Consider the following 27,324-nt stretch of genomic DNA (forward strand, 5'->3'; position numbering starts at 1 on the left):
ATGTATCAATTACAAATATTGTTTAATGTTTTTAGAGGCTACTAGAAAATATTTTCTCTAATCCAGCTGTATGTACTTATATTGTAATTTTATTCTATTCATGATTTGTTGTTTTGAACAGTTATATTAGCAAAGGGAGCTGAATGTATTTATTTTTTACCTTACAAGAAAATAGAGTTTATATAAAAGACAGGAAAATATCAACTGATTAATTCTACCGTAATTAACCTACAGCTATGTTTCTAATTAATCAGATTCATATCTACAAAAACTCATTTTCTTATCATGCAATAGTATGGTAGGTATTAACTATTAACTATTAACCAATTAACAAAGAAATAAAATAAAGTATGAATAGGCTCTCTTGTCTTGTCATACAGTTGCCCTAGAAACATATGGGTCGAGTAAAAGAAATGGGGTTGACTGCTTTGTCTTGTGGTTTTTTTTTTAAAAAAGAAATTATTTATTGGTTTTTCTTTTGTCATTGATGATACTCGATCGTTCATTTGTATATATGTTATTTCTTGTGTATAATTAAAAAACCTTTAGTGTAAAAACATTACTTTAATTTTTATGAATGTAAAATATTATATTGAACAAAAAAAACTGTTTTATAACAAATATAATATATTATAAGAAAAAATAGATTAGCCACTATGGGTGTGAAATCAGTAACACAAACCTCCTTCATAATGTAGTGTTATTTTGAAATCTCTTTTCTATGAAACTAGTTGAGCTAAGAGAAAAAGAAAACCCTTTTTTTGTAAAACTATGAACGTTAAACAAGTTGAGCTAAGAACTCCTAAAAAGGAGAACCCCTGGCCCCAAGACTCAGTTTCTATAGTGGGAAAAGAACTAATTCGAAAAAATATCTAAACTTATCTTAGTAGTTTTAGCAGAACTTATGAAAGCTATTTATATTTTCTTACGAGATGCACAACTGATGTTGTAAGAAGATTATTTTAAGAAAATAGAGTTTTCAACTTAATAAATTACACTAGTATCAAACACCAATGGTAAATGTACTTTTTTTGGATCAAACACCAAAGGTAAATTTTGTTGACAAACGGCAGGTCCTTTTTCATGAAGTAGTTATAACCTAAAAGAGTTATTTATGGATAAGAAATAGAATGTTACTCTTGAAACAAGAAAAGAATATTAGGGTTAATACAATTGTAGTATTTTTGTGTGTGTGTGTAGTGAGATCATGGATGATGGATGCAACAAGAATATAGCCAATAGAAGAAAAAAAGGCAAAGAGGGAACAAAGAATCTGACAGAAACAGTGTCTTATCCTCATCTCTTCATTTCTCTCTTTGGGGAAAGCATCTTCTTACTTGTCGCTTCCCTATAGCTTCTTCCTTATTCTCTTTTGCTTTCTCAACCCTATCCTCATTCCTTTTTCTTCATTCCACTATTCTCCACTCACTCCATTTTCTTTTTTCACTTCTATATACAAACGCATTCACACACATATGTCATCAAAAGAACTAATTAGTAATTAAAGTAATGTATGTCGAGAAAGATCCCACATTGGAAGATGTGATGGACTTAAATAACATATAAAGGGTTAGAGCCAATCCACTCATTGCCAATTGGTTTTGAGTTGGAAGTCCATAACAAATCCTAATTTAACATGATATCAGAGTCCGAACATACGTTGACCCATTAATTAATCCGGCCCGGATAAAAGTCTGATCACCCCATTAATTGATGGCCCAAAAGAAGGCCCAATTCCATTGAGATAGCTAGAAGAGCATTATCTCGAGGCGTGGTGCTAGATTCTGTCGAGATTAATGGCTAAAAGAGCCATTATCTCGAGGGGGCGTGTAGACTCACTGCCAATTGGTTGAGTTCATAACAAACCCTAATTTAACAATGTAAGTTTATTTCTTAAAGATGAGGAATTAGATGATTAATTTCCTTAGTGGTGGCATAAAGATGATGTAAACTATAAACACAAGTAGTTAGATCATTAGATTCTATATTATAGAGCATCAATTTTAGTTTATTAAAAGAATTGTGGTCTTGGTCAAGCCAATATCGACAGGCCACATGCGATCTTATCATCTTTACAACAATCCAGACAAAAACTTCTGCCTGAGTGAAGAGTATAAAGTATAAGGAGTCAAGTATATATTAGTTGCAATGCATATATCTTTGACTAGACAAGGCTGTGACAGTGGCCCATATTTGTAGGCCAAATTCATTGTCTTTGGTTCCATTATATAATTAATTATAAAATGATTGGATATGACATAACAAAAAAAAACATTTTGGTTTCAAAAATTAGGGGTTTTGGTTTTTTGGATAACTCCATGAAAAGTCAAAATTGGCAAAACCACAACATAGAAGCAAAAGCGTAAATATTTTGCGTGTTAACTGGATGAAGTTTAATCAAATGTGCCATTTACATATTTACTACATGCGCTAGAAGCCATTAATATTAAAGCTAGGAGCTAAAATTGGGGTTTGGTTTGGTTACTACTTACTATGTGTTTATAAAAGAATCGTTAGGGTTAAAGTAGCACAAGACTCAAAATTTTCAACCTTCGAAACAAAACTCTAAACTTTAACCACTAAAAGTATACCCTGAATTTAAAATAGTTAATCTAAACCAAAATATACAAATTCAAAATTTTGAAACTCAAATTTTGTGTTTGTGGTGTTTTTGAAAAATCAATAAATTATGTTGTTAATTTTAGCTCTTTATCTTACATGGAAATACGGAATATAGATCTCAAGTGGAAACAGGCATACATATGTATATATTCGAATAGATTGATTTTACAGAGCATTCTTTTTTTTTTTTTAATTCGATATCTTAGGGCCTTTCAACTCATCACATTCATTCATTATGTGGGAATGAGTGTTCCATGGAATATAGCTTTGAAGGCTCTAGATTTGGTTTTCAGCATCGACGGAATCTTAACTTACCAAAGTGATAAGACTTATATGCTTACTTCAACTTTCACTTTGAACCATGTTTTTTTGGCATAACACTATTTGAATCCGGTTCTCCTATGTAGGTCAAATTAGCAATGCTACAAAATAAAAAGATATGAAGTTGGCAACCAGAAAAAAAAAAAAATTTACTAATTGATGTTACTAATCATTACTGTCAGCTCACTACTACTCCGAGATGAACATGTAGTTTATTTTTATGTGGTTTGGATATGGAGCAATATGTTTTTGATAGGTCAGTTTTTATTGGTTGAAAAATGATATGAAATTTTCACCAATAGGTACTCTTTTTCAGTTTTGTTCAAAAGATAGGTTAGTTTTTGTGTCGTTCACTAGTTTCAAAAGTTTGGTTGTACAAGATGAAATCAAGATTTTTGTTGTTTTGCCTTTTCCAGATTTATGCAGCTCAGTTTCGACAAAAACGACATCGATGTAAAAAGTTGGTAGCTTCTCACAAATCATTGGTAATACAATCAAATTTCTTAACTTTCCAAATAACAAAAGACTAAATAAACATTAAATGAAAATTTCGAAGATGAAGAGTTTCAAATGATGTTAGTTTTTCGGTTTTTCCTCTATTCTTTTCGAGGTTCAACGACTATGTAGTTGAATGGATATGTGGTAAAAAAAGATAGAAGTCTATGTTTGGTTTCTTTTACTTCTGTCAGTTGTTTCAGAATGTTACCCTATTTTAGGACAAAACTTTTGGGGTTTCAGTCTCATTTACTTAGCTTTAGGATTTTAGTCTCGCTGGCTTAATATTCAAAAGGTTTTTCAACTCTGCCTATGTTTGTTATGTGAAATTCAATAAAATAATAATTAAAATGAAAAAGAGAGATTCTCGAACATGATTTAGTGGAATCTTGTGCAAATTACACTGTAGTTTTGGTTGCTTCAAATTATGAGCCAACCATTCTAACTTTCGAAAGGGTGTAATGGAATTAAACAAGAGATGAGACGATTGGGACTTTCTCAATGTGGAATGTGACACAGAGACTTTCTCGAAGTGGAATGTTTTGAGAAGCCTCCAAACCAACTTTATGTATATATATATTTTTAATTCCAAATTATATCGACTTTTTTTTCGTTAAATCAAATTCATTTTTCTTTTCGAAGTGGTGCGTCACTAGTGTTTGAGTGAACGATGGATCGGTGCGTGCGTTTAGGGTTTTATAGATTTTTATATTTCTTATTAATAGTCTAAATATATATGTTTAGGGTTTTAGTAAGTCTTTTTTGTCGCTTTGATTTTGTTTTGGTAAATCTACTGAAATCACAACAAATCTAGTAAAAACAAGCAGATGATATCATGATACTAATTAAGTATACTTAGATAACTCACTTGAATACTTCTTCACTTTAAGTGATAAGGAAACAAACATGTAAGACGTAATTATCATGGCATCTTTAAAACTTACTTCACTTGTGCAAATTAACACCGATGGGCATCCTCCATGAAGTGTAGAACATGTGTAAGATTTAGGGTTTAGATTTTACGGTAGATTGGTCGAAAATGTTGATCCAAACCTCCAAAAAAATGTGTAGAAAAACAAAGAGGAAGATTCAGACTATCTTGTTGATCACTCTATAGTTTAGTAAGTATACTAGTTAGTATCCACTTATAGATATGATCTTAGCTAAATGGAATTTTTGTATTGATTGAAAAAAAGAGAAAAAAAAAAAGCATTTCGAATACATTGTCAATATAATTGATTGATGGCCTCATAGGGATATGACAAAACAGAGAATTTTTGAAAAAAATTGTTGCCAAAAGAAGTTTTGAAGAATATAAAAATGAGTGATTGGGCTTTCATGTCTTTATTCCATTTTGGGTGGGTATCTTTAAATAAAGATTTGATCATCTTATTCTTCGTCGTCTTCTTCATATCATTTTCTCTTTCTTGTTTTATTTTTCCATGGCCATTACAAAGACCCTAGCCGCATAGCTATACTATATATCTTCCTTTTAAAATACCTTTACTCATGGGGCAAAATCAAATAGTTTTATTTATAAGAAAAAGTTGTAATACATTTTTTATGTTTTAACCTTTTTGTATTTTTAAAAGATTACAAAGAATCCAAATATACATGATTAAAACGTTATAAGGAAGATGATTAAACTTCCAAAGAGCATATATAATTTACATGTGGGAGATGAATAGTTGAAAATTTTGGAACCGGGTAGTCAAAATGGATTCCATGAACGGTGAAGTGCATTGTGCACGACGAAGGATTAAGCGTGGTGCGGTGCGAGCTTGGCTGAATGAAGTCTAGCTAGCATTGTGTTAATTGCTTCTAAATAGTATATAGGGAGGTTTGCATCACTTAGTTTGAGTATTGAGCTTAACATTGGTTTGAGTACGGTTCTATAAAGGAGTAGCTAGCTGATCAAACATGGCAATACATGGTAGTCGTCATTTTGGTGAAAATTGTAAATATTAATGACCCTTTGTGTTAGAACTTAGAAGAAGAATCAAATCCTTTGTTTCAATTTCTTTTGATGGTTCTCTTTGATATGATTTGCCATCAATTAAGTATAATGCGAGTGTGATCTCACATTTAACATCAAACATATCTTATATGCATCTCTCTTTACACATAGTTCTGACTTTCACTTTTTATTATTTTTTATCCAAAAGAGGTAAATCAATCTTGCAGAATAGGTAGTTAGCCCCAAAAAGATAACAAGTTGTTTTTTCTTACTTTTTTTTTATTTATAACAATACTAGATTTTAAAATCCGTATATACCCCATTAATTAACAACAACAATATTCCAAACTTGTTGATACAACAAAAAAAAACAAGATCATAACAATTGGACTAGACAATGAGCTATGTGCGTCTATAAATAGTGGCTTCAAGAAATCTCAACCATCATCTCATAAACAACTCTTTTTGGTATTTCTCTACACCTATACATACATAAAGCTAATATATACCAAGATCTTGAGTAGTACAGTACATTCATAGCTACAATGATCATCAAACCTGTTCTTTTTAAAACAAGTTCTTAATGTACCCATAAGAGGTTTGTGTCATGTTCTTTCCATACACCATTTTTTTCTTTTAATTGCAAATAAAAAATTGATTTCTAATGTTTTGGGAGACATTGATATAGTGTTGACAGAAGATAGAGAGCACAGATGATGAGATACAATTCAGAGCAGTTTCTTTGCATCTTACTCCTTTGTGCTCTCTAGCCTTCTGTCATCACCCCTTATGTCGTCACCCATATATCTTCTTTTACTTATTATATATATATACACAACTATGTTTATATATCTTGTTTCTCCATGGCTTAATCTCTGCTTGCAACTGCAAATCAAAGAATGCAATTTTTTAGTTGTAAACTTGGTTTTGTCAGGAGATATTGAACTTACATGTTTCTTAGTGAAATTTATATATTATCTAAGTTTCATATACTATATATATGTGTGTGTGTGTGTGTGTGTGTGTGTGTGTGTGTGTGTGTGTGTGTGTGTCCGAGTTATAAGGTATTTTATAGGCTTCATCTTTTTCTTTTCTTTTTTTTTTGGTTAGGGGCAAAGATTGGTGAGAAATCTGAATACTTAAATGTGATATTAGAGCACAATAGGTTAAAGAATTTTGAATTGTGGACTATATTACTTAGGTTTGGAATTAGTAATTAAGGATATATATAGTGAAGTTGAGAATTAGTGTATGTAATAGGTTAGAATTACAATTTCTATAATATTACATATATTTGGAATTCTTATAAATTTAATAGGGCTGGGAAAAAATTGAAACAATTCCAATCGTTTCAAGAACCTCAAAAGAGCCCTCAAATGGATCCCTTCAATTTGTTTCATTGTGGAGTTTAAGGTAAAATTGTATTTTAAATCTGTATTTCTAGCTTTTAGCTAATTTAACAGTTTAAATATATCTTTGGATGTTTGTATGTATCAAAGGAAGTGTTGTGTGTATATAACATATACATGCTTAAGATGTCCTTATAGCTATGGTTTATGTATACTTTTACCTATCTTGGTTAATCTCTCACTTCTTGGGGTTATCCATTTCGCAAAAATGTTCTCACGTGGCTTCAAAGATCGTCTCACAGCAGCACTTCAACCTTACTAGGGCTCTTAGGAGCGCACAAACGGGCATCTATGGGCGCGATGCGATATGTATTCTACGATTCACGGATACTCTAACGTTAAGTATGGTTCAGCAAAAATCTGGACTTATAGTTGTTTTGATTTCTCTGGATTGCTCCCAAGCCTGATGTTTCTTTGACAACTGCTAATTCATTATCAATGTAATAGTTTCATTCAAGAGTATGCATGATAAATTCAGAAACAGTTTCAAAAACATTTGAAAAGCTATATAGGTTAATTAAAAGATATGTATACTTAAACTCAGTTTTGATCTAAGACTCTTAAGTCTATATATACGTAATGTCTTGAAGAGAAAGGATCAGCAAAATTCATTTACTTGCCAAAATTGTTACACCTCCCACCAAGTTCATTATTGCATGTCGAGATTTTTGATAGTGAAAACGATTCTCATCTCAAAACGTTAGTGTTTTAATGATCTTTAAATCTTTAAAGCTGATAGCTAAGTTTTAATTAAAGGCTTTGTCAAATTAGTGCAATGATTATCAAACACATGTTTAATAAAGAAAAGGAGATTTACAGTATCTTGGTAAATGCAAAATCATCAAAATTAAACTGGGATTAGGTGATAAACCATATAAAAGGCATGGTCGTACATATGGAAGACAGCATTATTTTGACCAAGTCCAATAAGCATGTAGTAGAGAGAGAGAAGTGACATGGGTCTCGACTCTTTGTTAGTAGGCTGAAAGTTTTACTAGGCCTGGCCCAATTTAAAAAACAGTTCATAAAAAAAAAAAAAAAAAAAAAACCTAAACTTTGCCACTTATGTGAAGACAAGATTATATATGCTTTATTAATGTAAGATTAACATAGTGAAATTAGTTTCATGGTATATACTCTTACATTAAAAAGGTAAAATATTGAGAAAAGTACTTTAGCATGCTTTACCGAATTACAATAATTAAACGGTATACCTTTTTTTTTTTTTTTTTTTTTTTTTTTTTTTTTTTTGGGGCGGCCATTTCATTTTTTATTAAAATGAAAAACCCAAATGGGTATTACAGATAGTGAAACAAAAGCCCAAATTCCTTCAACGTTTACAACTTCAATTGAATATAACCCATTTATCCTACCTATTTAAGATAAGGATAAAAGATCAAAGTGCCACGTATGCACACGTGTCCATACGTGAGAAGAAGGAAAGTTGACACGATCGTCACTGACCAGATCCACGATCAGGCACAGCACCGTCGCCGGACTTTAGATCCACCACTGGTTGCTCCTTCCACATATTCACCGCTGCTTGTGACAAGATTTTGTTGCTTCCATCTTTAAAATTATAACCATAGATTCTATTGAATCTTTTATCTCAACTCAAAAGCTCTTCGAAGAAAGCTGCGCCTCTAGACCTTCAAAGGTCCACTTCAAACCAACCGGTGAAGTAGGTTGACGAAGATATTACTCCTTCAGAAGAGAAGAGCCAAGCTGATAGTAAAGCAAACATAATTTGTCAATTACAAACGGGATTCAAATCTCAAATCATGTAGAAAGAGAAGCACAAAATCCAGAACTTAACAAAGTTAAGTCTGGAAATTTTTAATCCGACCAAAGATAAACTAACTTAAGATCGGAAGATAAACAAACAAAACAACTAATCCGATTAGAAATCGGAAGACAAAAAAGATAGATTTGGCTTTATCTCTCTGAAAAATACGAGAGAGTTAAGAGAGAGAAAGCCTATTATTTTGAACAAACTAAGCTTTCTTATAACTATTTTTATAAATCACAAAAAAAAGGAGACTCATCTTCGTGTGGTCAATCGCATGACTATCATATATACCTATATAGTATATATGATAGTTATGGTGTTATGTTAGTTGATATATCATATATGTGGACATATTAAGAGTATAAATGAGTGCATTTAGAAAAAAAATTTCCAACTCAAAAAATTTTAGATTAATACTCCTTTCATATAAATTATATTTGTTTGATTTTATTTTTAATATATTAATTGCATTTAGACATTTTTGATTGCAAACAACAGTGTTTCTATTTATAAATTTTATATAAATATATTTACAAAACCTTGAACGAATGAAGGAATATCAGAGTTTAGTAATATGACGTCGTTTCGTAAGATTAGGCGAATCAAAGAACTGCTAAAACAAACAGTCATCGAATTTTCAATTCGAGAACCCTAAACTCACGAAACAACTTCAATTTTTTCAACTCCGATGTCCCGTCACTGCTACGGTGTCGGCTGACTCATCGTCGTTAAGTGGTTAACTAACACCGTTTCGGTATATGTTTAGGTTCGAAATTTGAATTTTTTGTGAATTTAAATTGTTATTTATCGGATATCGTAATTTGGATATAAAAATGCCACTAGCAAATAGTCTAAGTTGATTTTCGCTATTTTTCTCCACATATGACAATATAGCACAAATTTATAGGCAACATGTGAATTTTTAAAAATCATTTTTTGTATTTAATTTGTTTGATCAGCTCATCTGTCGGACTCGTTGACTTAGATCATTTATTATTATGAGATACAACCAAAAAAAAAAAAAAAGATCGCAATCTTCCTAAAATCAAATTATAAAACACCTCGTGACAAGCATGGTATTTTTAAAATAAAGAAAAATTATTGACGTAAGAGTTGTATTATTGTTTTCAATAATTGTTTATTTGATAGAATAAATCTTGCATTGCTGGTGAAGTGGTGATATGCTCAAGATTCTTACAGATCTGATACTTTGCTTCATCGATCTCTCTCGATGAAGCAACTTTGACTAATCAATTCGAAATAGAGTGGACTCATCTTCACGTTAGTGAAATGATCATTGACTCCAAATCTTTCTTTTAAAGATGGTTACAAGTTTGGGCTTACAAACCAATTGAAAATACTAAAGTTATTATATTATGATATGCTTCCACTCTATCAAAAATCTAATTAATAACAATTTAACATGAAATAAATTTAGGATCTGATTGGTAACATACTCGAAATTGTAAAAAGAAAAACTATAAGCTATTATGGTAAGTTTTTACGGAATAATGAAAATTTGTAAAAAGAACAGTAGATAAAAACTGTAAAAAAAGACATAGAGTAAAATATTTAATAAAAGTTCCGGTAACATTTTTGTGACTGAAAAAAGTTGAAAAACTGTATAATATGTACAACTTTTTTCTGTTCACCAACCAAAGTCTTAATTTTAATAGCACACATATTTAGCTTCTAGTACATTTAATTTAGTTTAAAAATTATTATTATTATTATTATTATTATTATTATTATTATTATTATTATTATTATTATTTTCTTTTTATAACAATCTCACATTCCATTATAAACGATTATAGTACATTTATAATCAATGCTGAAGGTTGACAAAAAAGAAAAAAAAAAAAAAAAAAAAAAATCAATGCTGAAGAAGTATAACAATTACACGTTTAAAATGTGCTTATTATTTTTTTTTGTTTAGTCATCAATAATTTGATGTTAGAGTTTAGACTGTCACAATCTAAGTTTTAACCACCGTTACCATTTAAATCTTATACTGTATATATAGCTGATGAGTGAAGTCGTCGCTCAATATCATAAATTGAGCCAACCACCACCACATATAATCCAAAAAAAAAAAAAAATGATGACCGGCGAAGGAAAGGTGGTTTGTGTCACCGGAGCTTCCGGATACATAGCTTCTTGGATTGTTAAGCTTTTGCTCCTCCGTGGCTACACCGTCAGGGCCACCGTTCGAAACCCATGTTTGTATCTTCTTCTCTCCTTATCTTCCTTAGCTTCCTAAGCATTTTTGAGATCTGACATATATATGTTTTTTTTTGGTTCTAGTGGATACAAAGAAAACAAAGCATCTTCTTGAACTTGAAGGTGCAAGTGAAAGACTAAAACTGTTCAAAGCTGATCTTATGGAAGAAGGTTCTTTCGATGAAGCTATACAAGGATGTGATGGTGTATTCCATACTGCTTCTCCTGTTTTATTCAACGTTACGGATCCTCAGGTTCGTTTAATGACTCTTCAAAACTATCTTTTCTTTTCAAGAACACAATAATTTCAATAGTATGTATAAGTTTTGTTTGGTTTGGGGTTTTTTTCAGACTGAGTTGATCGATCCGGCCGTTAATGGTACTTTGAACGTTTTGAAAACGTGTGCAAAAACTTCCTCTGTGAAGAGAGTCGTCCTTACGTCGTCCACAGCTAGTACTGGTACTACTGATCCAAACGTCGTGGTGGACGAAACCATCTATAACGATTCAAGTTTATGCTTATATATGAAGGTTCTTGAATCATGTGCTGTTTTTGTGACATATAGTTATCGATGCGGTTCATGAGAAGTCGAATTGTTTCTTACTTTTGTTTGTATGCCTTTCTACTTTCCAGGAATGGTATGCATATTCGAAAATCGTAGCCGAGGAAGCAGCGGTTAAGTTCGCTAAAGAAAATGGGATCGATTTGGTTGTAATGAATCCGGGAAATGTGATCGGACCAGTTTTGCAGCCGATTCTTAATTACTCTGTAGGAGTGATTGTGGATCTGATGAATGGTAAATTCCCTGTTTATAGTTTCTACTACAGGTTCGTGGACGTGAGAGATGTTTCTCTAGCTCATATCAAAGCGTTCGAGGTCCCTTCTGCTAGTGGCAGATACATCCTTGTTGATCCTGATGTAACAATGAAAGACATTCACAAGTTATTACATGAACTGTTTCCTGAACTGTGCAGTGTTAATAAGTAAGTTACATTTTATATACCTTCATCTTCATTTATACTCTTATATTGAGTCCATAAGCTAATCAATCAACAACACTTTATTTGTTAGGGATGGAGAGAATGAGCTGAGTGAAGCGGCATACAAAGTGTGCGTCGATAAATTTAAGAGTTTGGGAATTGAGTTCACTCCTATAAAAGATAGTCTCAATGACACCATTGTTAGCCTTAAGGAGATGTCTCTTCTTATATGATCCTTGACAAAGGACTCTTGAGTTATTTTTCTTGTGATTTCAATAATAAAAACTGTATCTGGATTAATTTATAAATATGATGTCTAAGCTTCTGCAATGTAATGAAATGTTTATTAAAGTTGAAATAAGATAATAAGATTTTAATAAACAAAATTTATGTCTGTGTATGTCAAAACATTCAGATGCACAGGCTTGGAAACAGAGGAAATCACCTTAAAGTCACAAGTACTGCATTCTCAAAAGTGATTTCCTCGAGTAGCATCAAAAGTAAGCTAACCGAGAGAGGACAAGACGCAGTGAATTCGCAGAGGTACCATGTCATTATGATATACTCGCAAGTTTTCAAAATTAAAAAGCCTCATGTTGTGTTTGCAAAAGCTTGTGAATCCTTCATAGATGGATGCAAGACTTGGTCTGTGCATGAATACTCCGGAAGAACTCACAAGCTTTTTACAAAACAGATGAGGAGTGATTGAAACAAATATAATCCATCTAGAAATCTTATTAATGCAGTACCTGCTCTTTACTTCTTTGATATTGTCGCGAACATGTGATCTGCTCATCTAAAACACTAACAACAACCACTTACAAAACCAACAACTTCACCATTTTCGATGCATAATCAATATCACGGTGCAGTTTAATCAGAAATGATTTTGATTTCAGAACTCAAAAGACCCTAACAGAAAATCACAGAAATGTGGAAATATGAGGGAAACAATTCGTAGCTTCGAGGTCTGATTTCAAAAATTATCTTTTATCCTAGTCCCCCAGACAAATGAACTCGACTCTGAATCCTGTGATTCACCAAAACAATATCATAGAATTCACTTATCAACAAGTAGGAAATACTAAGGAAACCAGGTACTCTACTAGTTCTTATTTCCTATGTCATGGTCTAAACAACTTCAATATTAGCCACTAGGTAAATTTGTTATCTCGTTCATTTGGTGACACAAAAAGGGATCCTGTTTCTGAGACAAGATATCATCTCACCAAGAACTTAAAGATGTGAGAATGATTATACTTCAAGAACCAAGTATAGAAGAGAAGAAGGACTTAATGATCCACTTACCTCCCTTGAAAGTTGGACAATAAGGTACCGCTTCACTTGTCAGGGCTAGTCCAACCGCCAAACAAGCCCACAAAGCCACGGGTAAGACTCACTACAAAAGTAAACTCATGCTAAGTTTAAAACAAAGCTATAACTCATGAGAGTCGCACATTTCAGACAGTAAAATCATAACTAAAAGTGTATACTATAAAAGGAAATAGATGTTTAAACTCTGCATATTGGAGGGTGCAGCGCCAACGTCTAGTAAGATCTTCCAAATGTATTAATATAGGATTACAAACAGCTAAGCAGATGATTCATCATTATTGTAGCTCCAAACTTCAACAAATAATAAGATCCTAGGCACAGTCCAAATAAACATGGTAAGTTCAGAAAACCAGATTGGAAAAGGGCATAACGTCAATGCATTTAGGCTAAACATAGTTGTTTGCATCATTAACTAGAGCTAGAGCAGCAAAATGAACACAAGGTTCTTCTTTTCTTTGTATTACCGTTTGTTCGAACCTACAGGGGGAGTCAATACTAAACCAAAGACTGATTTAACTTGAGGCAGTGGTAAAACGTGATCCTACTCTAAGGCAACACTCTTTCTTAAACAAAAAAAAGGGTCAAATTGCATGTAATTCACCTTCAATAAGCTAGATTTTTTAAGGCACAATATTTAATTTAGCCTATCAAACTAGCATACTGATATCGAAAACAATCTAATATAGTAAAAAAAAATATACCATATCCTGGTAAAGTTACCAATTAGTACCACTGAAGTCACCAAATTCAACAAATAGACATAGCATTCTCCATACGAAAGGCAAATCTAACCCAACCTGATCGTCTTACTCTTGCAGATTCACAATGTATTTTCCAGCTAGTAAGTATCCTGATGACATTATAAAAACTTCATCAACCTTATAAGTAGGAACCATTATAGCAAAAGAAGTAGTTTTAGATCAACTAACACACACATCATATGACTTAGACCAAATTTCCAGCATACGGCAAGATATACTTTTCTGCAGGGGAACCGTTATCCTCTTGCATAGAATATCATCTAACACAATCACTGCATTCTTCTCCAAATGGTAAGACCAGCAAAACACATATAAGACATTCTATGATTTAGACTATGTTTCTCAGCGTACTGCAGGAACTCAATAAACCAAGTCAATCCAATTTTAGAAAGAACAAAACTAAAACCAATTCACATCAGTTTATGATCTGTACTCTAGCACTATACAATGTCAAGAAATCTAAACTCCCAAAACAAATCAAACAGAACACAGAAACAATGAACGAGTAACTGAAAGAAAGTAGCATAGTTTATACTCAAGGTAAAACAAGCTTTCATCAATACAAATTCAATATCTTTGTTGAATCTATAATCCTTCTCATGTCCTCTCTCCTGCTTAATCCTCGAGAGCAATACAAACAACATATCCCAAACTCGAAAAGAGAATCACACATTTCTTCAATTCTCCTTTCATACCCTAATTATAAATTTTTCCTATAATCTCATCAACATTTGTTATTTAACATCTTCCTCTTCCTTATTCCTACGCAAATATGTTTCTTACCCAGAAAAAGTTACCATATTTATACCAAATCTGTACACAGACCACTAATTATTACTCTTCTTCTTCTTCCTCTCATAGATCAGTGAGTGAGCATCATCATCCTCTCTTGATCAGTAAGCGAGTGACGGAAATGGCAACGGTGACCGTACGGACAAGCAGCTCCGGTAACAATCATTCTACAGACCTCAGTTTTGTATCGTGGATGCCTAATCACAGGACGGAGCTCGTCGATTCCGTGAGCGAATTGGCAGTTATCGCCGTAAGGACAAGCTCCAGTCTCTTGCCATTTGTTACAAAGCTCCGTCTTCGTCATCCCTTGGCGATATACATCAACCTCTAAAGCTTCTCTCTCTTTCGTTGATACGCACAGCTTTTGAGATGAGACCTTCACAGATACATATTTATGACGTCATTATATATAATTAAACAAAAAAACAATTAAATAAATAAAGTGAAATTACCGAGTCGGTGTTGCTGAGTTGACTCGTTTGACGATCAGAAACTCCAAATCCATGGCTTCGTCCGTGGTTAACCTTGAGATAGTCCGGAGATCTGACGGAGATGCTCTTAGGCAACGAGTTTCTCTTAGCGGAACGAGAATGCTTTTGAATCGGACCGAAATCGGAGATCTGGTGACGGAACTGACGGTTATGAATCGGCGGCGGAGAGACGGAGGAGGAGGAAGGAGACGAAGTCGAGAGATGAATAAGCTTGAGTAGATCTGAGTTTTCAAATCGGAGAGAATCGTTCTCGTGACGAAGAGAATCGAGTTCCGTCATCAGAGATTGGAGACGTTTAAGGCAAAGCTCGTAATGCTCGTTGAGTTCATCGTACTCGAGGATGAGTCTCGCTTGACGAAGACGATGCTCTGTAGTTGTATCTACACGAGCCGGTGGAGAAGACGAAGACGGAGGAGATGGAGATAGCGATAACGAGATCGGTAACTGAGAATCCGGCGAGAAAATCGAGTTATACAACGACGCGAAGCTTGCGGCGAACTCTTCTTGGTGTTTACTGTTGACGCTTCTCTCAGAGATCGGTGATAACGGAGGCGGCGGCGAGTTTAGGTTTAGCGCCGTTACATATTCCAGATCTGTTACAGTAGACTCCGTGAGTTTCTTCTCCATGTTTAGCTTCCTGAAGAAGATAACACAAAAAAATTGATAAAATCAATCGGAAAATTCACAGATTTGTTAACCAAACAACATTGAATCCGATCGGAGAAGATAAAAACCTGAATTAGCGTTGATACTTTACAGAGAAGCGAAGGAGGAGAAAGAGCGGTGAAGTAAAGATATGAACAATGCTCTCTGTATTTATATAAACTGTGAAACAGAGAGGTGAGGAAGAAGAAAGAGATAAAAATCGTATACGGGAGAGACTATGGGAAGGTTGTTACGTTACTTAATTTAAACCGTATGATGAGATGATCAAAGGATGTGATTGGTAATGTGGTGAGTTTAATTGGTTGGTGAATTGCTTCCTCGTTGTTAAGTAAAGTACAGAGGAGTATGCTACCTACTTCACTTTTTTCGCGCCAACTTTCAGAACCGTTAGAGATGTCTAACAGAATAATATATATTTGTTTTTTTTTTTAGATAACTTCAACAACAAAACTAGTGTTTTAGTTTACACTTTACACATATAGTGAGAAAATAGTTTATTTTTGGTAATATTATTTTCTAAACATAAGATTGTGACAATACTATAAGAAATATATTTATTAAATCCATTTGTTTGATCATATTTAGCCAAATAAAATGGATGAATTTTTCTATCCTAAAGTGAAGTTTAGAGCTCTCCCCAAGATAATATACAACTTTCGGCTTAAATTTTTTTGATTTATCAAAAAAGAAAATAATGTGATGTATCGCTATAAAGAAATTTATCGATCAAAAAAGAAATACTAACTATATAATTTTTTTAAAAAAACATTGATCATATTTATTCAATAAAAAGGAGGTCTTTTTTTAATCTTAAAGTGAAGATTAAAGCTCTCTCCCATGATAATATATAAAAATTTTGTCTTAAAATTGCATGGTAAATCGAAAGAAAAAAAAATCAATCTATGAAGTTGCGATTTACCTAAACTATTAAAATCTATTTTAAAAATAGACATAGATGGAAACAAAAAGTTTGTTAGGAAGTGAAGTTTTGCTTGTAATTTGGAGAATAAATAAGTATTCATGTGTTTCATAAATTAAGTTTGGTTTGGTGAATCATGAATAAGAATTGTTAATTGATTAATTTAATTTATAATTATATATTTATATATAGTGTTTGGTTTAGTTGCATGTTGTGAACGACCGTAGTAAGGTAAAGGAATATGTATATATGTATGTGTGAGTTTGCTTCAAGAGCACAACTTAAACTAACAACTATGGTCCCTTGTCCGATGTGTATATACTTCAATCAAAATCTTTCGTTGTAGCTAACTAACTAGAAAAATGTTTCCTTCCTTCTAACCCAACAAACTCTATGGAATTTTACGTTATGAACCTCTTTTTTTAGACAATTTCTTTTAAATGTCATATAACTAATTAATATTATATATAGTATTTGGAAAATTAAATCTACAATCTATCAAAAGACATGGGCGATGTGCAGTTTTATTAATAAATTATTTATTTTAATGCAATGTTATAATATGAAAAGAATTGGTAATTGGCGAAAACTGTATTTTGATCGACAAAACACAGTCCATAATCTAATCTCTCTACTACAAATGATAACATGAATACATGGAATTGAGCTCTATATGGACCTTTAAAATAAATATTAAATAATATAAAATATATTATTATTATTATATAAAGCTTAGTTTCAAATTTAATAACTCATGTGATTGTGACGCATGTTAATTTTAACGATCTTATATTTTTATCGTTAATGAATTAAAATATTAGTTAATTCTTATGAAAAAATGAGTTAGTAGATGGATGATTTACATAGAGATATGATAAGTCAATATAGAAGAGAGGTTAACTGAAAGAAGTGTTAACCAACAAAGTGAATACTTTATATTGTTAAAAAAATAGTTTCTAACTTCGAATTTTATTATTTTATATGTTTTATGTTTTATTTTGTTTTCTTTATCTAAAATGATATGAGTCTTGGAGAGCATTTATGCTATGGGATTGATGTGAGCTAAAGGTATATTAGATTTCTTAAAAAATAAGCTCATAAGGGCCCATGGACAGTGAAACGAGTTCGTATTTAACGCGACGATGATTCATGATGATGTGAAGAATCAATTGGAGTTTCTCCATGGCGAATTTATGCCAATTAGATGTGAAAATTGAGGAGAAGATAACTTCGTTGGGTGAAAACTTGAAGCGATTGGATGGATATTTGAAAGGAAAGTTCAGTTTGATGGAGACGATGCCGAAGAAGAGTATAAAATTTTTAATGTTTGATAAAACAAATTTATCTACGTGGCTTTCAAGAGTGGTGAAGTTTTGCAGTATTTGTTGTTTTAAGAATAAGCGTGTTTCGTGGTTTTAAGTCTAGAAGAACTTGCATTGAACTATTACATTTGATGTATATTAACACTAGTATTCAGTGATTAGAGTGACTTTGAGCACAGGTTGTTGACACAAGTTCTCCAAGGTGACTTCGACAACTAATTTGATCTCAGATTTTAAATCAGAAGCTAAATAAAACATAAAGATTGGTTGTGTTCCATATAATTGTCACGATTACATGTAATTATGACCAGAAGTTACGAGTTGTCATGTAATTGTGTTTTAGGTTGTATACACTACTACAATGTAATAAAAAAGATTTACTGATAATTTTAACTTGAAATTTAACAAAACTCTAAATGTACAAAGCATGAGCACACCTCTCTCTCTCTCACCAACTTGTTTCAAATGTATTATTTTGTAATCACCAATTTTTTTTTATCATGATTAATTTCAATTTTCTTCATTTTTTTTAACGATTAAGAACCATGCTTACAAAAATTAAGATGCATACATAAACATTGCAAATTTTAATTTAACGTATAAAATATTTATCTTTTCAGAAAGTTAGGACAAAAAAATGAGGTTGATAGAATGATTTTCCAGAATGTGCAACAACTGAAAAATGAAAGTTAAATAAATTATAAGATACGTTCAAATATATTCCTATGCACACTCACAAGTGACAATAAACAAATCCGCTTATTCTATTTGCAATCAGAAACTATATTTGCCCAATACATACGTAAATAGCCCAATAGAAACGTAAATAAGCCCAATAAACACGTAAATAAGCCCAATAAATCATATACAGTACTTGCCAAATTTATTTCTCTCTCAATCTTATCTGATTTTTCTCATCCATCACTTCATAAACTCACAATTTCAGTGATTGTCATTTGTCCAATCACACAAATGGGATCAGTTAAAATCTGGAACCGTAAACCAGAAGTCAAAACCGGGAAATCCGAGTTTCCGGTTACCAGATTCCTCCGTGGACAAATCGAGAGCATCAAGAACACAACCACCGGTCCAGGAATCGGCGGCGGCATTGGCTGCGGCGCTGGAATCGGTTTTGGTCTCACCGGCGGGATCGGGATTGGCGCCAATGAAGGTCTGAACCATTCTAATGTGGTTCTTGGTTTCGGTTTAGGTTGCGGTATCGGGTTCGGGTTTGGGTACGGGTTTGGAGTTGGCGGCGGGTACAGTTTCGATGACATTAAAGATAGGTTTGACCTATGATGAGTTCAAAGCTCCGGTTCTTAATCCCGGGTTGCCGGGTCGGGTCTATCTAAAACATTTATGTTAATTTTGTATTAACATTTTTGTTAATTGTCTATTTTTAATGAAATTACTCTTGTCTTTATTTTGTTTTATTACAAAGCTCAACTTAATATCACAGTTACGAACCAAAAACATAAAACAGATACGATTATTACATAAAATTTGTCAAATAATTTATTTTTGTATAGCTCACTGTAGTATCAAAATTATAAAAGTAAAAAACATATAAATATTAATTGATTATATTTTAAATTGAAGAAACAAGCTTTTCGAAGCTGTCGTAGATATTTCTCATGAGTGGTCTTTTGTCTGGATTCTTGTGTACACAAGCTAAACCGATCTTGATCACTTGAACCATACTATCTTCCAAATCTCTATCCCGAGCCAAAGCCGGATCAAGAACATACCAAACCGGTTTATTTCTCTCACTAGCTGATTCAACCCACATAACCAAATCAATCTCTGAATTAACCGGAGATTTCCCGGTTACCAATTCGAGTATAACTAAACCGAATGAATACACGTCCCATTTCTGAGACGGTTTAGTCATCTTTGAAGCTGCTTCAGGAGCTTGGTAGTATGATTCTCTAGAGACGATTGGTGAGCTTGTCTCCATTGGAGAGATTTGATCTGACTTGATCCCTGAAGATGAGTCGACGATACGGCCTAGACCGAAACCGGATACTTTCGGTTCAAGATTTGGTCCGAGAAGTATGTTTGTTGAGGTAATGTGTCCATGGACGTATCTTTTGGGACTGAACTCGTGTATGTAAGTCAATCCTTTAGCGATTCTTCCCAATATTCTTAACCTAACCGGCCAAGTTAGTTGCTTGCAGGATACGCTACCAGCCCTACCTGTTATTATAAACTCATATGAATTAGATTTGAATCTAAAAGTATATGCGCGATTTGAACACTAAATGTACCTTGAATTGCAGAACCAAGATTTCCATTTGGTATGTAATCATAGATGAGGAGTTTCTCTTCTGGAGACCAGCAACAAGCCTTGAGATTCAAGACATTAGGGTGTTTGATTTTGGCCATTGCTTCAACATCAGCTAGAAACTCTTTAAGCCTTAGCCAACCTTTATCTTCCAATCTTCTAACAGCTAAGATTAACCCGTTTTCAAGTACAACCTTGTACACTAGCCCGATCCTGCTCTTCCCTAGAAGAAAAGCCGAGGCTTTTAGTAGCTGGTCGAGGTCAAATTCGATCTCAGGGTCCATTGGTATGAAAACTTGTTGAGTCTTGTTCTCATCGCGCGTTTCAGATTCTGAATTCCCATTCTTGAAACAGAGGAACTCTGTCTTTGTCTTCTTCAGTTTCTCTTCTGAATGATATGTGTGGTTGTTGTTCTCATCTTTGGTTGAACGAGCTGATGCTTTTCGAAGACAGTAGATTAATAATGAAGCAATAAAAAAGATTCCGCCGAGTACACCTCCAGTGGCTGTAAGGATGACGCAGAGTTTGGAATGATGGTTGACTCTTCTTGTATATAGTGTGGAAGGAACTATCCCTGTGTTTCTTGTGATGCAAGAAACCTTTAAGGGTAATCCACAAAGGAAAGAGTTCCCTTGGAAAGCATTTGGACCAGCATTCAAAAGAACGTTTGATTTAGGTATCGGACCACTGAGGTTATTGTAAGAAAGATCGACATAGAGAAGCTCCGGGAGATCACCAAGACTTGTTGGAATCATACCTGAGAAGAAGTTATGAGAAAGATCAAGAGTACCTTTCAGATTCTTCAAGCTTCCTATATCTTCAGGGATTGATCCAGTTAAGTGATTGAAAGAAAGATTCAGTGTCCGAAGATGAAGCAAGTCAGAACCAAACCCGGTTGGAAGATCTCCAGTGAAACTGTTCTTGCTAAGAACGAGTGTTTTTAGCTTCTTGCATTGAATAAGCGACAAAGGGATCGAACCATTGAAAGAGTTCTCAGAAAGATCCAAAGTCATGAGACTCTTCAAACTCCCAACCACTTCAGGAACCAACCCGGAAAACGAATTCCCTGAAAGCACCAAGCTTTGAAGCCCTTTAGGTACAAAGAGTTCAACAGGTAAGTTCCCTTGAAACTCATTGTCTCTAAGGTTAATATGTCGAAGTGACAAAAGACTTCCAATGGAAGGATGAAGAGAACCAGAAAGACGTTTATTAGGAAGACGAATCGAGACAACTCTCATATCATCATTACATGTAATACCTTGCCAAGAACAAGGGTTTGAATCTGAAGAGTTCCAATTAGTAAAAACAGAGTCATTCTTGTTTTGTAAAGATTGCTTAAAGGAAAGAAGAGCAAGACCTTGATCGTTTAAAGAAGTAGCTATGCCAAGAATGAAATGGGTTAGAATGAAACAGAGAATGAGAAATGATTGAGCCATTTCAGAAAGAGAGAAAACACAATTCTGAATTGAGTTAAAAGTTTCATCTATTACAAAAACAAGAAGTGTAGCTAGCTTTATTCAATATAGTGTTGCAATAGCTTGGACTGGCCTAGTTTTTTTAAGTCAACAGTTACAACTTCTTTGCAAAGATTTTTATATATTTATATGTGAATGGAGTTAGCGATGATTGAGGCGATCATTGGAACAGTAGAGGGCACGTAACGTAATGAGGAACAGCTTTGGTGGTTTCTAGTTGTTTAGTGGTGGGGAAATGTATTGACAATTTTAACTTGTTTGAGCATAAAAGTCAAATGTTCCACCAGAATGAGTTATTGTACCGGTTCGATTTGATTTGTTCTCTAGTTTACTTCTAGAATTGTTTGGTCTTTCTTTTTGGAGTCTTAATACAAATGTTAACTTTGCCCAAAAAAAAAGACAAATGTTAACTACAGTTTGAGGAATAAGAGTTAACATATGTCGGAACAATACTATTTGTAGTCAAATTCTTGATTCATGGCCAAACATTTTACTAGAACAGAACTTTAATTTCACAATTTGAAAAAGAAAAATTTAAATATTTCTACTATGATTTGTTACATAATTTAGTAAGTTTCTTTGGTTTAGTTTTACAAAATTTCATATGGACGACCATTTGATTACCAAATTTAAAAATAAATTTTTTAGATACAAATAAATAAATTTAAACTTTATTTATACAATGAATATTATATATACAATGAAAATAAAAAATAATAATACTTAAGAGGTTCATTCTAATTAAATTTGGTTTAAGGTTTTGATTTAGTTTGATTTTTGTTTTTATAATAAGAAAACTAAACTGTTATACCAAATTTATGTTAAGCTAGTGGCGAAAATGTAAGGTCGGATGATATTTGTTGGTTCAAGTATACAAAATATGTCACTTTGACACGTTTAACACAAAGTAAGAAAACCTTTAATAATATACATTTTATCTTTTTTAATAAGCGATTAATTATTTAAATTCAATGAAATGAGTTTCGGATTTATGCGTAAATTAGCAAATTTAGTGTAACAAAAAAACATTGAAAATGTGGAATGATATTTTTTGTGAAACATTTTTTTTCTTTATAATCACATACTTTGTGAATTAGAGGGAGTATAACAAAATTGCAATACTGTACTTATACACCTAAGTATACATAATTACAATAAAATTTGAATTAACAAACCGCTTACAAGCTATAGATTACAATGATGTGAAACTTATAATACAAGCAAACCAAAAAAAGAAAAAATTCAGTTACGGCAACAATATGATAAACTAAACTTATCATTGTTCTATAGAGGACTTACGCCTTTTCCTGCTGAAAAATTTCACCAAGTTTGGAACTTTCTTCTTCTTCTTGATTATAAAGAAACTTGGAGTTCCTCTGTTCCCTGATGAGTATCTTCTCGACTTCCCTCCTTGAACCGGTGTGAATTTCCCGCTAAGCCTTACTGATTTTCTTACCGGTCTAGAAGAGTTGATCAAGCCTTTGTCTTCTGAGTTCTCTCTGAACTTTTGAATCGATTTTCTAGTAGGTTTGGAAGAGTTGATCATGCCATAGTCTTCTGATTTCTGCTTGAACTTCTGAATCTCATCTTGGACAACTCTCTTTATCGATAGCGACCTATGCATCCTAAATGATGCCCTTTCTTCTTCCACCATTGTTTTCCCACTCACTCTCTTTAAAGATTCCGTCTTTATCATAATCGCGTTAGTGCTAGCCTTGAGTGCTTCGACCCACGCCATTGCAGCTTCCACTTTCTTCTCTGCAGTTTCTTTCGCGTGACAAGCTTGTCCACTCAAATACTCGTACTCGAATCTTGAGACTGTAATGGTTGAGTTTCTCTGAGATTCCATTTCCCGAGTTTCTATTGTTTTCTCTACCATTGATTCCAGCTTCTCTAGAGCTAAAGCCTCTGCGTGCTTTGCTTTCTCAAGCTCATCTAACTTGGAAAGCAACTCTTTTTCCTTTCCATCAAGTCCTAAGTCGGATTTTTGTATTTCATTATTGATGATCCTTGCTTCATCTTTAAGCTTAAGCTCCTCTTTCTTTGCAGCTTCTCTATCATTCTTGAGTTTCTCAAACGAAGTAGTTAAATTGTCAGCAAGAGAGCAGATTCTCTCTGAAGCTACAGATACTGCTTCTAATTGATCTTTCGCAATAAGCAGCTTGGAATTGAGTCTCTTGATCATTACATCATCCTTTTGTATCATCTTCTCAAACCGAGCTGTTTCTTGTTTGGTTTGATCAAGTTCTTGCCTCAATGTATCCATTGTATTGACTAGACAAAAGAGTTCTGCATTAATAGAAGCGAGTTCCGCCTTCTTCGCTTCTGTTGCTTCTGTAATCTCTTTCAAAACCGTTAAAATATCTTTTCCTCTTTCAAAACCACGGTTTTTCGATCTTGACATACTATCACTCCTCTGAACCTTCTTCTCCATTTCCTTGACAAGCTTCAACTGAGTTTCTAACATCTCAATATCCAATAAAGTCTCTGATAACTCATTCTCAAAGTTCTTTGACCTCTCAATCTCTTTCATCATTTCCCTTATTCTCTTCTTCCGTTTATTTAACGACTCAGACACTTCCTTTTGTTCTCTATCTCTCTGCTCCTCAACCTCTTTACATTCCTTCAAAGCCTCGATCTTCGCCAATTCAACCAAAACATGCTCTTCGTTCGCAGCATCCACCTCTAACTTAAGACTCTCTAACAACTTCAAATTCTCCTCCATTTTAAAACCTAACTCCATTACTTCTTTCTCCCCCACAGCTTTCTCTTTCGAAACATACGCTATATCAAGCTTCAGCTTACTCAGTTCTTGCTTCACATCTTCTAATTCTCTCATAATCCGACCATACCCGCTATTTCCATCTATCCTTGACTCTTTCATCACAGCTTCAATATCAATACTCCCAGACTTTAACCTGCGATTCGATTCCTCAACCCTTAAAGTAAGCTCCTGTACTATCCTCTTCGCCTTGCTTAACTCCGCTTCTGCTTTCGCCTTTGCAGACTCAGAAGCCCTTTTACTCTCTCTGTACATTCCAAGTTCTCTCCCTGACTTATGCAACTCCTCAGCAACCGAAGAGGACTGTTAACAAACAACAAAATTCACAAAATGAGAACAAAGAACAAAACTAGTTGAGCATTTCAGCTCATGAATCTCAAAACCAAAACTTTTAAGCAAAACCAAAACCATTTTTGCATTACTATGATAGAAATTACACATTTGTAATCTAAAGAAACGATCTTCAATTCTAAAAATCAAAACTTTAGCAAACTAAAAGCACAAATATGATAAAAATTACACATTTTTCTATCTAAAGAAACGATCTTTTGCTTCTTACCAATTGTATACAATTCTCAAAGTCAAAACTTTTAGCAAAATCTCAAAAAGGTTTGATCTTTGGGGATTCACCTTAACAACTGGCAAATCAAGCTGAGGAGAGACGCTTCGAGTAGCTCTTTGTCCGTACTTGTTAATGGCAGCTTTCACTGATACAATTCCACCTAAGTTCTTTTCAGCCATTGATATGTTTCTCCAAGGTTTCTACTGAAACAAAGCCTTAAAGAATTCAATCTTTTCTTCGGAAACTAAAAGTTACAGACAGAGAGGAGAACTTACAGGTGAGAAAGATGTTGAAGGAGGAAGAGAAAGGTTGATGATGATGATGTTGTGTGTTGCAGAGAATAAACAGAAGAGAAGGAGATGATGATGATTGGCTCACATCGAGCCTGTTTTTTTCTTATCATTTTTGTTTTTTTTTTCTCTGGAAAAATTAGAGAGAATTTATGAAATTTTGTTTCTTCTGTATATTGATCTGAGGCTAAGGATATCACAAGTAGCACAAACATGTACATGACATATTGACATGTGACTGAGAGAAGTTTTTTTTTTTTTTAACAATACAAATAAAAACAAGTTTCAAACAATTTTAAATAACTTATTGTTTTCATTGAATTTTAAATCTTATGTTAAATTCTAGCATAATTTCAAAATAAAATTATATGTTTTCATATATCATATTATTTTCTTAATATTAATGTGGATTGACATCCTATTTCTATATAATGAGTACGTATTTATATATATTTTCACAATCGATATTAACCATTCAGTAAGAGACATGTTTCTTATTAGAGGGGGGACAAATGAGAACGAGAAACAAATTATCATGATATATAATAAAAAAAATAGAGACTCCCAATAAAAATGCTCTACTTTTGCTAAAATAAAATACATAAAATAAATATAAACTTCAGAACCTAAGAAATTATTGAAAAATATATTTTCTAATTAAATATAAAATTTTTGACATATGAATTTTCAAAATGATAGATATCTCGATGTAAATATCACAATTTGATTGGTGATGCCCATATCAAAAGAATATCTATATATCATATGAACTTTATACAATGAAAAATTTCATTGAAGTAATCCATATAAATAAATAAATGTTAACTTGTAAAACTTCTCTTCTGATTTTAATTTTCTGAATGAACGTTAAATTTAGGGTGTTTATTATCTCACACAGATATTTCTCACTATATTTTTTTTGTAGGTAATTCAAGTTATTAACTAAAAACAATTCTCTATTCTAGATTCATTAACTCTTTCTTAATATTGTTTTTATTTTTAGGTTCTTAGGATCATGTACAAATGTCATTAATAAAGGACGATCTATGCTTAAAAACCAAGGCAACCATGGTATGTCAATACACTACTAATATATTAGGTCTAATCAATCTTACATCTCATATTTAAATAAAATAAAAGTATCGTTTAACATTTTTGTTCTCTTTTCTTTAGATTGTTTTTGGGCAATTGTATCTCCTCTCGATGTACGACACAACTTGGTTGATTTCACCAGACCAGAATAACGTTATCTTAGATAGCCAGCCCACTTTTGATCCTCTAAATGAAAAGATGCATTAAAGTTTATCAATAAGCAGGGAATTGAATGAGAAGATGCACACACTTTTCTCCAAACCTATGAAAAAAAAATGTAAATTTAGTCGAATATTCAAACTCATTAAGATACATCAAAGAAGCGATCACACTAGATATATTTAAATAACTTATTGAAGCATTACAACTTCATCAGTTCATCCCATTGTATGTGATATTCTGATTATCGAACATGATTATTGTAAAATAGGAGATGTAAGTTCCAAACATCTCACAAAAACCCAACACATGCAAGTTTTAAATATCCTAAAATCATATTTTTGTTTTACATATCAATTTCTTTCTTTTTGCAAGAAAAATTACCATTGACTCACCTAATTATCGAATTTCCCAATATGTGTCAAGCCATTTTCGATTTAGATCACATGGATGAAATTTTTTGGTTTTAAGGGAACGATGAAGATTGCAATTGAAGTTATATTATTATTTATTTTATTTTTTTTATTTTTTATTTTCTTTGAAGTTATATTATTGATGTGCCTCAACACTCGTACTAAAAGTGTTGTAAGTATGTGC

General features: G+C 32.9%; 5 protein-coding genes across 7 annotated transcripts; 2 read left to right on the top strand and 3 right to left on the bottom strand.

Moving 5' to 3' along the window:
• Positions 1 to 10,644: 10,644 nt before the first annotated feature.
• LOC17895302 (cinnamoyl-CoA reductase 1) lies at positions 10,645 to 12,127 on the top strand. The gene is made up of 5 exons (XM_006302431.2): positions 10,645 to 10,815; positions 10,901 to 11,070; positions 11,168 to 11,347; positions 11,451 to 11,800; positions 11,889 to 12,127. The coding sequence occupies exons 1-5, from the start codon at positions 10,695 to 10,697 to the stop codon at positions 12,028 to 12,030; spliced, it is 963 nt and encodes a 320-aa protein (XP_006302493.2). The 5' UTR covers positions 10,645 to 10,694; the 3' UTR covers positions 12,031 to 12,127.
• Positions 12,128 to 12,327: 200 nt separating this feature from the next.
• Positions 12,328 to 15,967, bottom strand: LOC17894729 (zinc finger CCCH domain-containing protein 14). Of its 2 annotated transcripts, XR_002835031.1 has the most exons (4): positions 15,911 to 15,967; positions 15,138 to 15,813; positions 13,106 to 15,061; positions 12,328 to 12,827 (listed from the first exon to the last, which is right to left on the bottom strand). XR_002835031.1 is itself a non-coding variant. In XM_006302491.2 (3 exons), the coding sequence occupies exons 2-3, from the start codon at positions 15,801 to 15,803 to the stop codon at positions 14,756 to 14,758; spliced, it is 972 nt and encodes a 323-aa protein (XP_006302553.1). In that variant the 5' UTR covers positions 15,804 to 15,813; positions 15,911 to 15,967; the 3' UTR covers positions 12,328 to 14,755. The 2 variants fall into 2 exon arrangements, 1 of the variants encoding a protein (XP_006302553.1); XM_006302491.2 differs by having other exon boundaries at positions 12,328 to 15,061.
• Positions 15,968 to 18,987: 3,020 nt separating this feature from the next.
• On the top strand, positions 18,988 to 19,516 carry LOC111832021 (keratin-associated protein 6-2). The gene has a single exon (XM_023788108.1). The coding sequence runs from the start codon at positions 19,056 to 19,058 to the stop codon at positions 19,380 to 19,382; it is 327 nt and encodes a 108-aa protein (XP_023643876.1). The 5' UTR covers positions 18,988 to 19,055; the 3' UTR covers positions 19,383 to 19,516.
• A 155-nt stretch (positions 19,517 to 19,671) lies between these two features.
• On the bottom strand, positions 19,672 to 21,803 carry LOC17895580 (probable inactive leucine-rich repeat receptor-like protein kinase At1g66830). The gene is made up of 2 exons (XM_006300252.2): positions 20,351 to 21,803; positions 19,672 to 20,279 (listed from the first exon to the last, which is right to left on the bottom strand). The coding sequence occupies exons 1-2, from the start codon at positions 21,801 to 21,803 to the stop codon at positions 19,672 to 19,674; spliced, it is 2,061 nt and encodes a 686-aa protein (XP_006300314.1).
• A 1,144-nt stretch (positions 21,804 to 22,947) lies between these two features.
• Positions 22,948 to 25,603, bottom strand: LOC17895763 (protein PLASTID MOVEMENT IMPAIRED 2). 2 transcript variants are annotated; one of them, XM_006300792.2, is made up of 3 exons: positions 25,462 to 25,603; positions 25,255 to 25,386; positions 22,948 to 24,927 (listed from the first exon to the last, which is right to left on the bottom strand). In XM_006300792.2, exons 2-3 carry the CDS (start codon positions 25,363 to 25,365, stop codon positions 23,119 to 23,121), a joined length of 1,920 nt encoding a protein of 639 aa, XP_006300854.1. In that variant the 5' UTR covers positions 25,366 to 25,386; positions 25,462 to 25,603; the 3' UTR covers positions 22,948 to 23,118. The 2 variants fall into 2 exon arrangements, with proteins under 2 accessions (XP_006300854.1, XP_023644059.1); XM_023788291.1 differs by having other exon boundaries at positions 25,255 to 25,389.
• Positions 25,604 to 27,324: the final 1,721 nt, after the last annotated feature.

This window comes from Capsella rubella, unplaced genomic scaffold, assembly GCF_000375325.1.
Source record: "Capsella rubella cultivar Monte Gargano unplaced genomic scaffold, Caprub1_0 scaffold_2, whole genome shotgun sequence".
Lineage (NCBI taxonomy): Eukaryota > Viridiplantae > Streptophyta > Magnoliopsida > Brassicales > Brassicaceae > Capsella > Capsella rubella.

What these genes read in the sequence shown, in the direction of transcription:
- LOC17895580 (XM_006300252.2), bottom strand. Translation starts at nt 21,803, where the DNA reads ATGGCTCAATCATTTCTCATTCTCTGTTTCATTCTAACCCATTTCATT. An exon ending in TCTTGGTTCTGCAATTCAAG is followed by an intron (nt 20,280 to 20,350) that starts GTACATTTAGTG and finishes TTATAATAACAG; the next exon opens with GTAGGGCTGGTAGCGTATCC.
- LOC17895302 (XM_006302431.2), top strand. Translation starts at nt 10,695, where the DNA reads ATGATGACCGGCGAAGGAAAGGTGGTTTGTGTCACCGGAGCTTCCGGA. An exon ending in TCAACGTTACGGATCCTCAG is followed by an intron (nt 11,071 to 11,167) that starts GTTCGTTTAATG and finishes GGTTTTTTTCAG; the next exon opens with ACTGAGTTGATCGATCCGGC. An exon ending in GTTTATGCTTATATATGAAG is followed by an intron (nt 11,348 to 11,450) that starts GTTCTTGAATCA and finishes TCTACTTTCCAG; the next exon opens with GAATGGTATGCATATTCGAA.
- LOC17894729 (XM_006302491.2), bottom strand. Translation starts at nt 15,803, where the DNA reads ATGGAGAAGAAACTCACGGAGTCTACTGTAACAGATCTGGAATATGTA. An exon ending in AACTCAGCAACACCGACTCG is followed by an intron (nt 15,062 to 15,137) that starts GTAATTTCACTT and finishes GTATCTGTGAAG; the next exon opens with GTCTCATCTCAAAAGCTGTG.
- LOC111832021 (XM_023788108.1), top strand. Translation starts at nt 19,056, where the DNA reads ATGGGATCAGTTAAAATCTGGAACCGTAAACCAGAAGTCAAAACCGGG.
- LOC17895763 (XM_006300792.2), bottom strand. Translation starts at nt 25,365, where the DNA reads ATGGCTGAAAAGAACTTAGGTGGAATTGTATCAGTGAAAGCTGCCATT. An exon ending in TTGATTTGCCAGTTGTTAAG is followed by an intron (nt 24,928 to 25,254) that starts GTGAATCCCCAA and finishes GTTTGTTAACAG; the next exon opens with TCCTCTTCGGTTGCTGAGGA.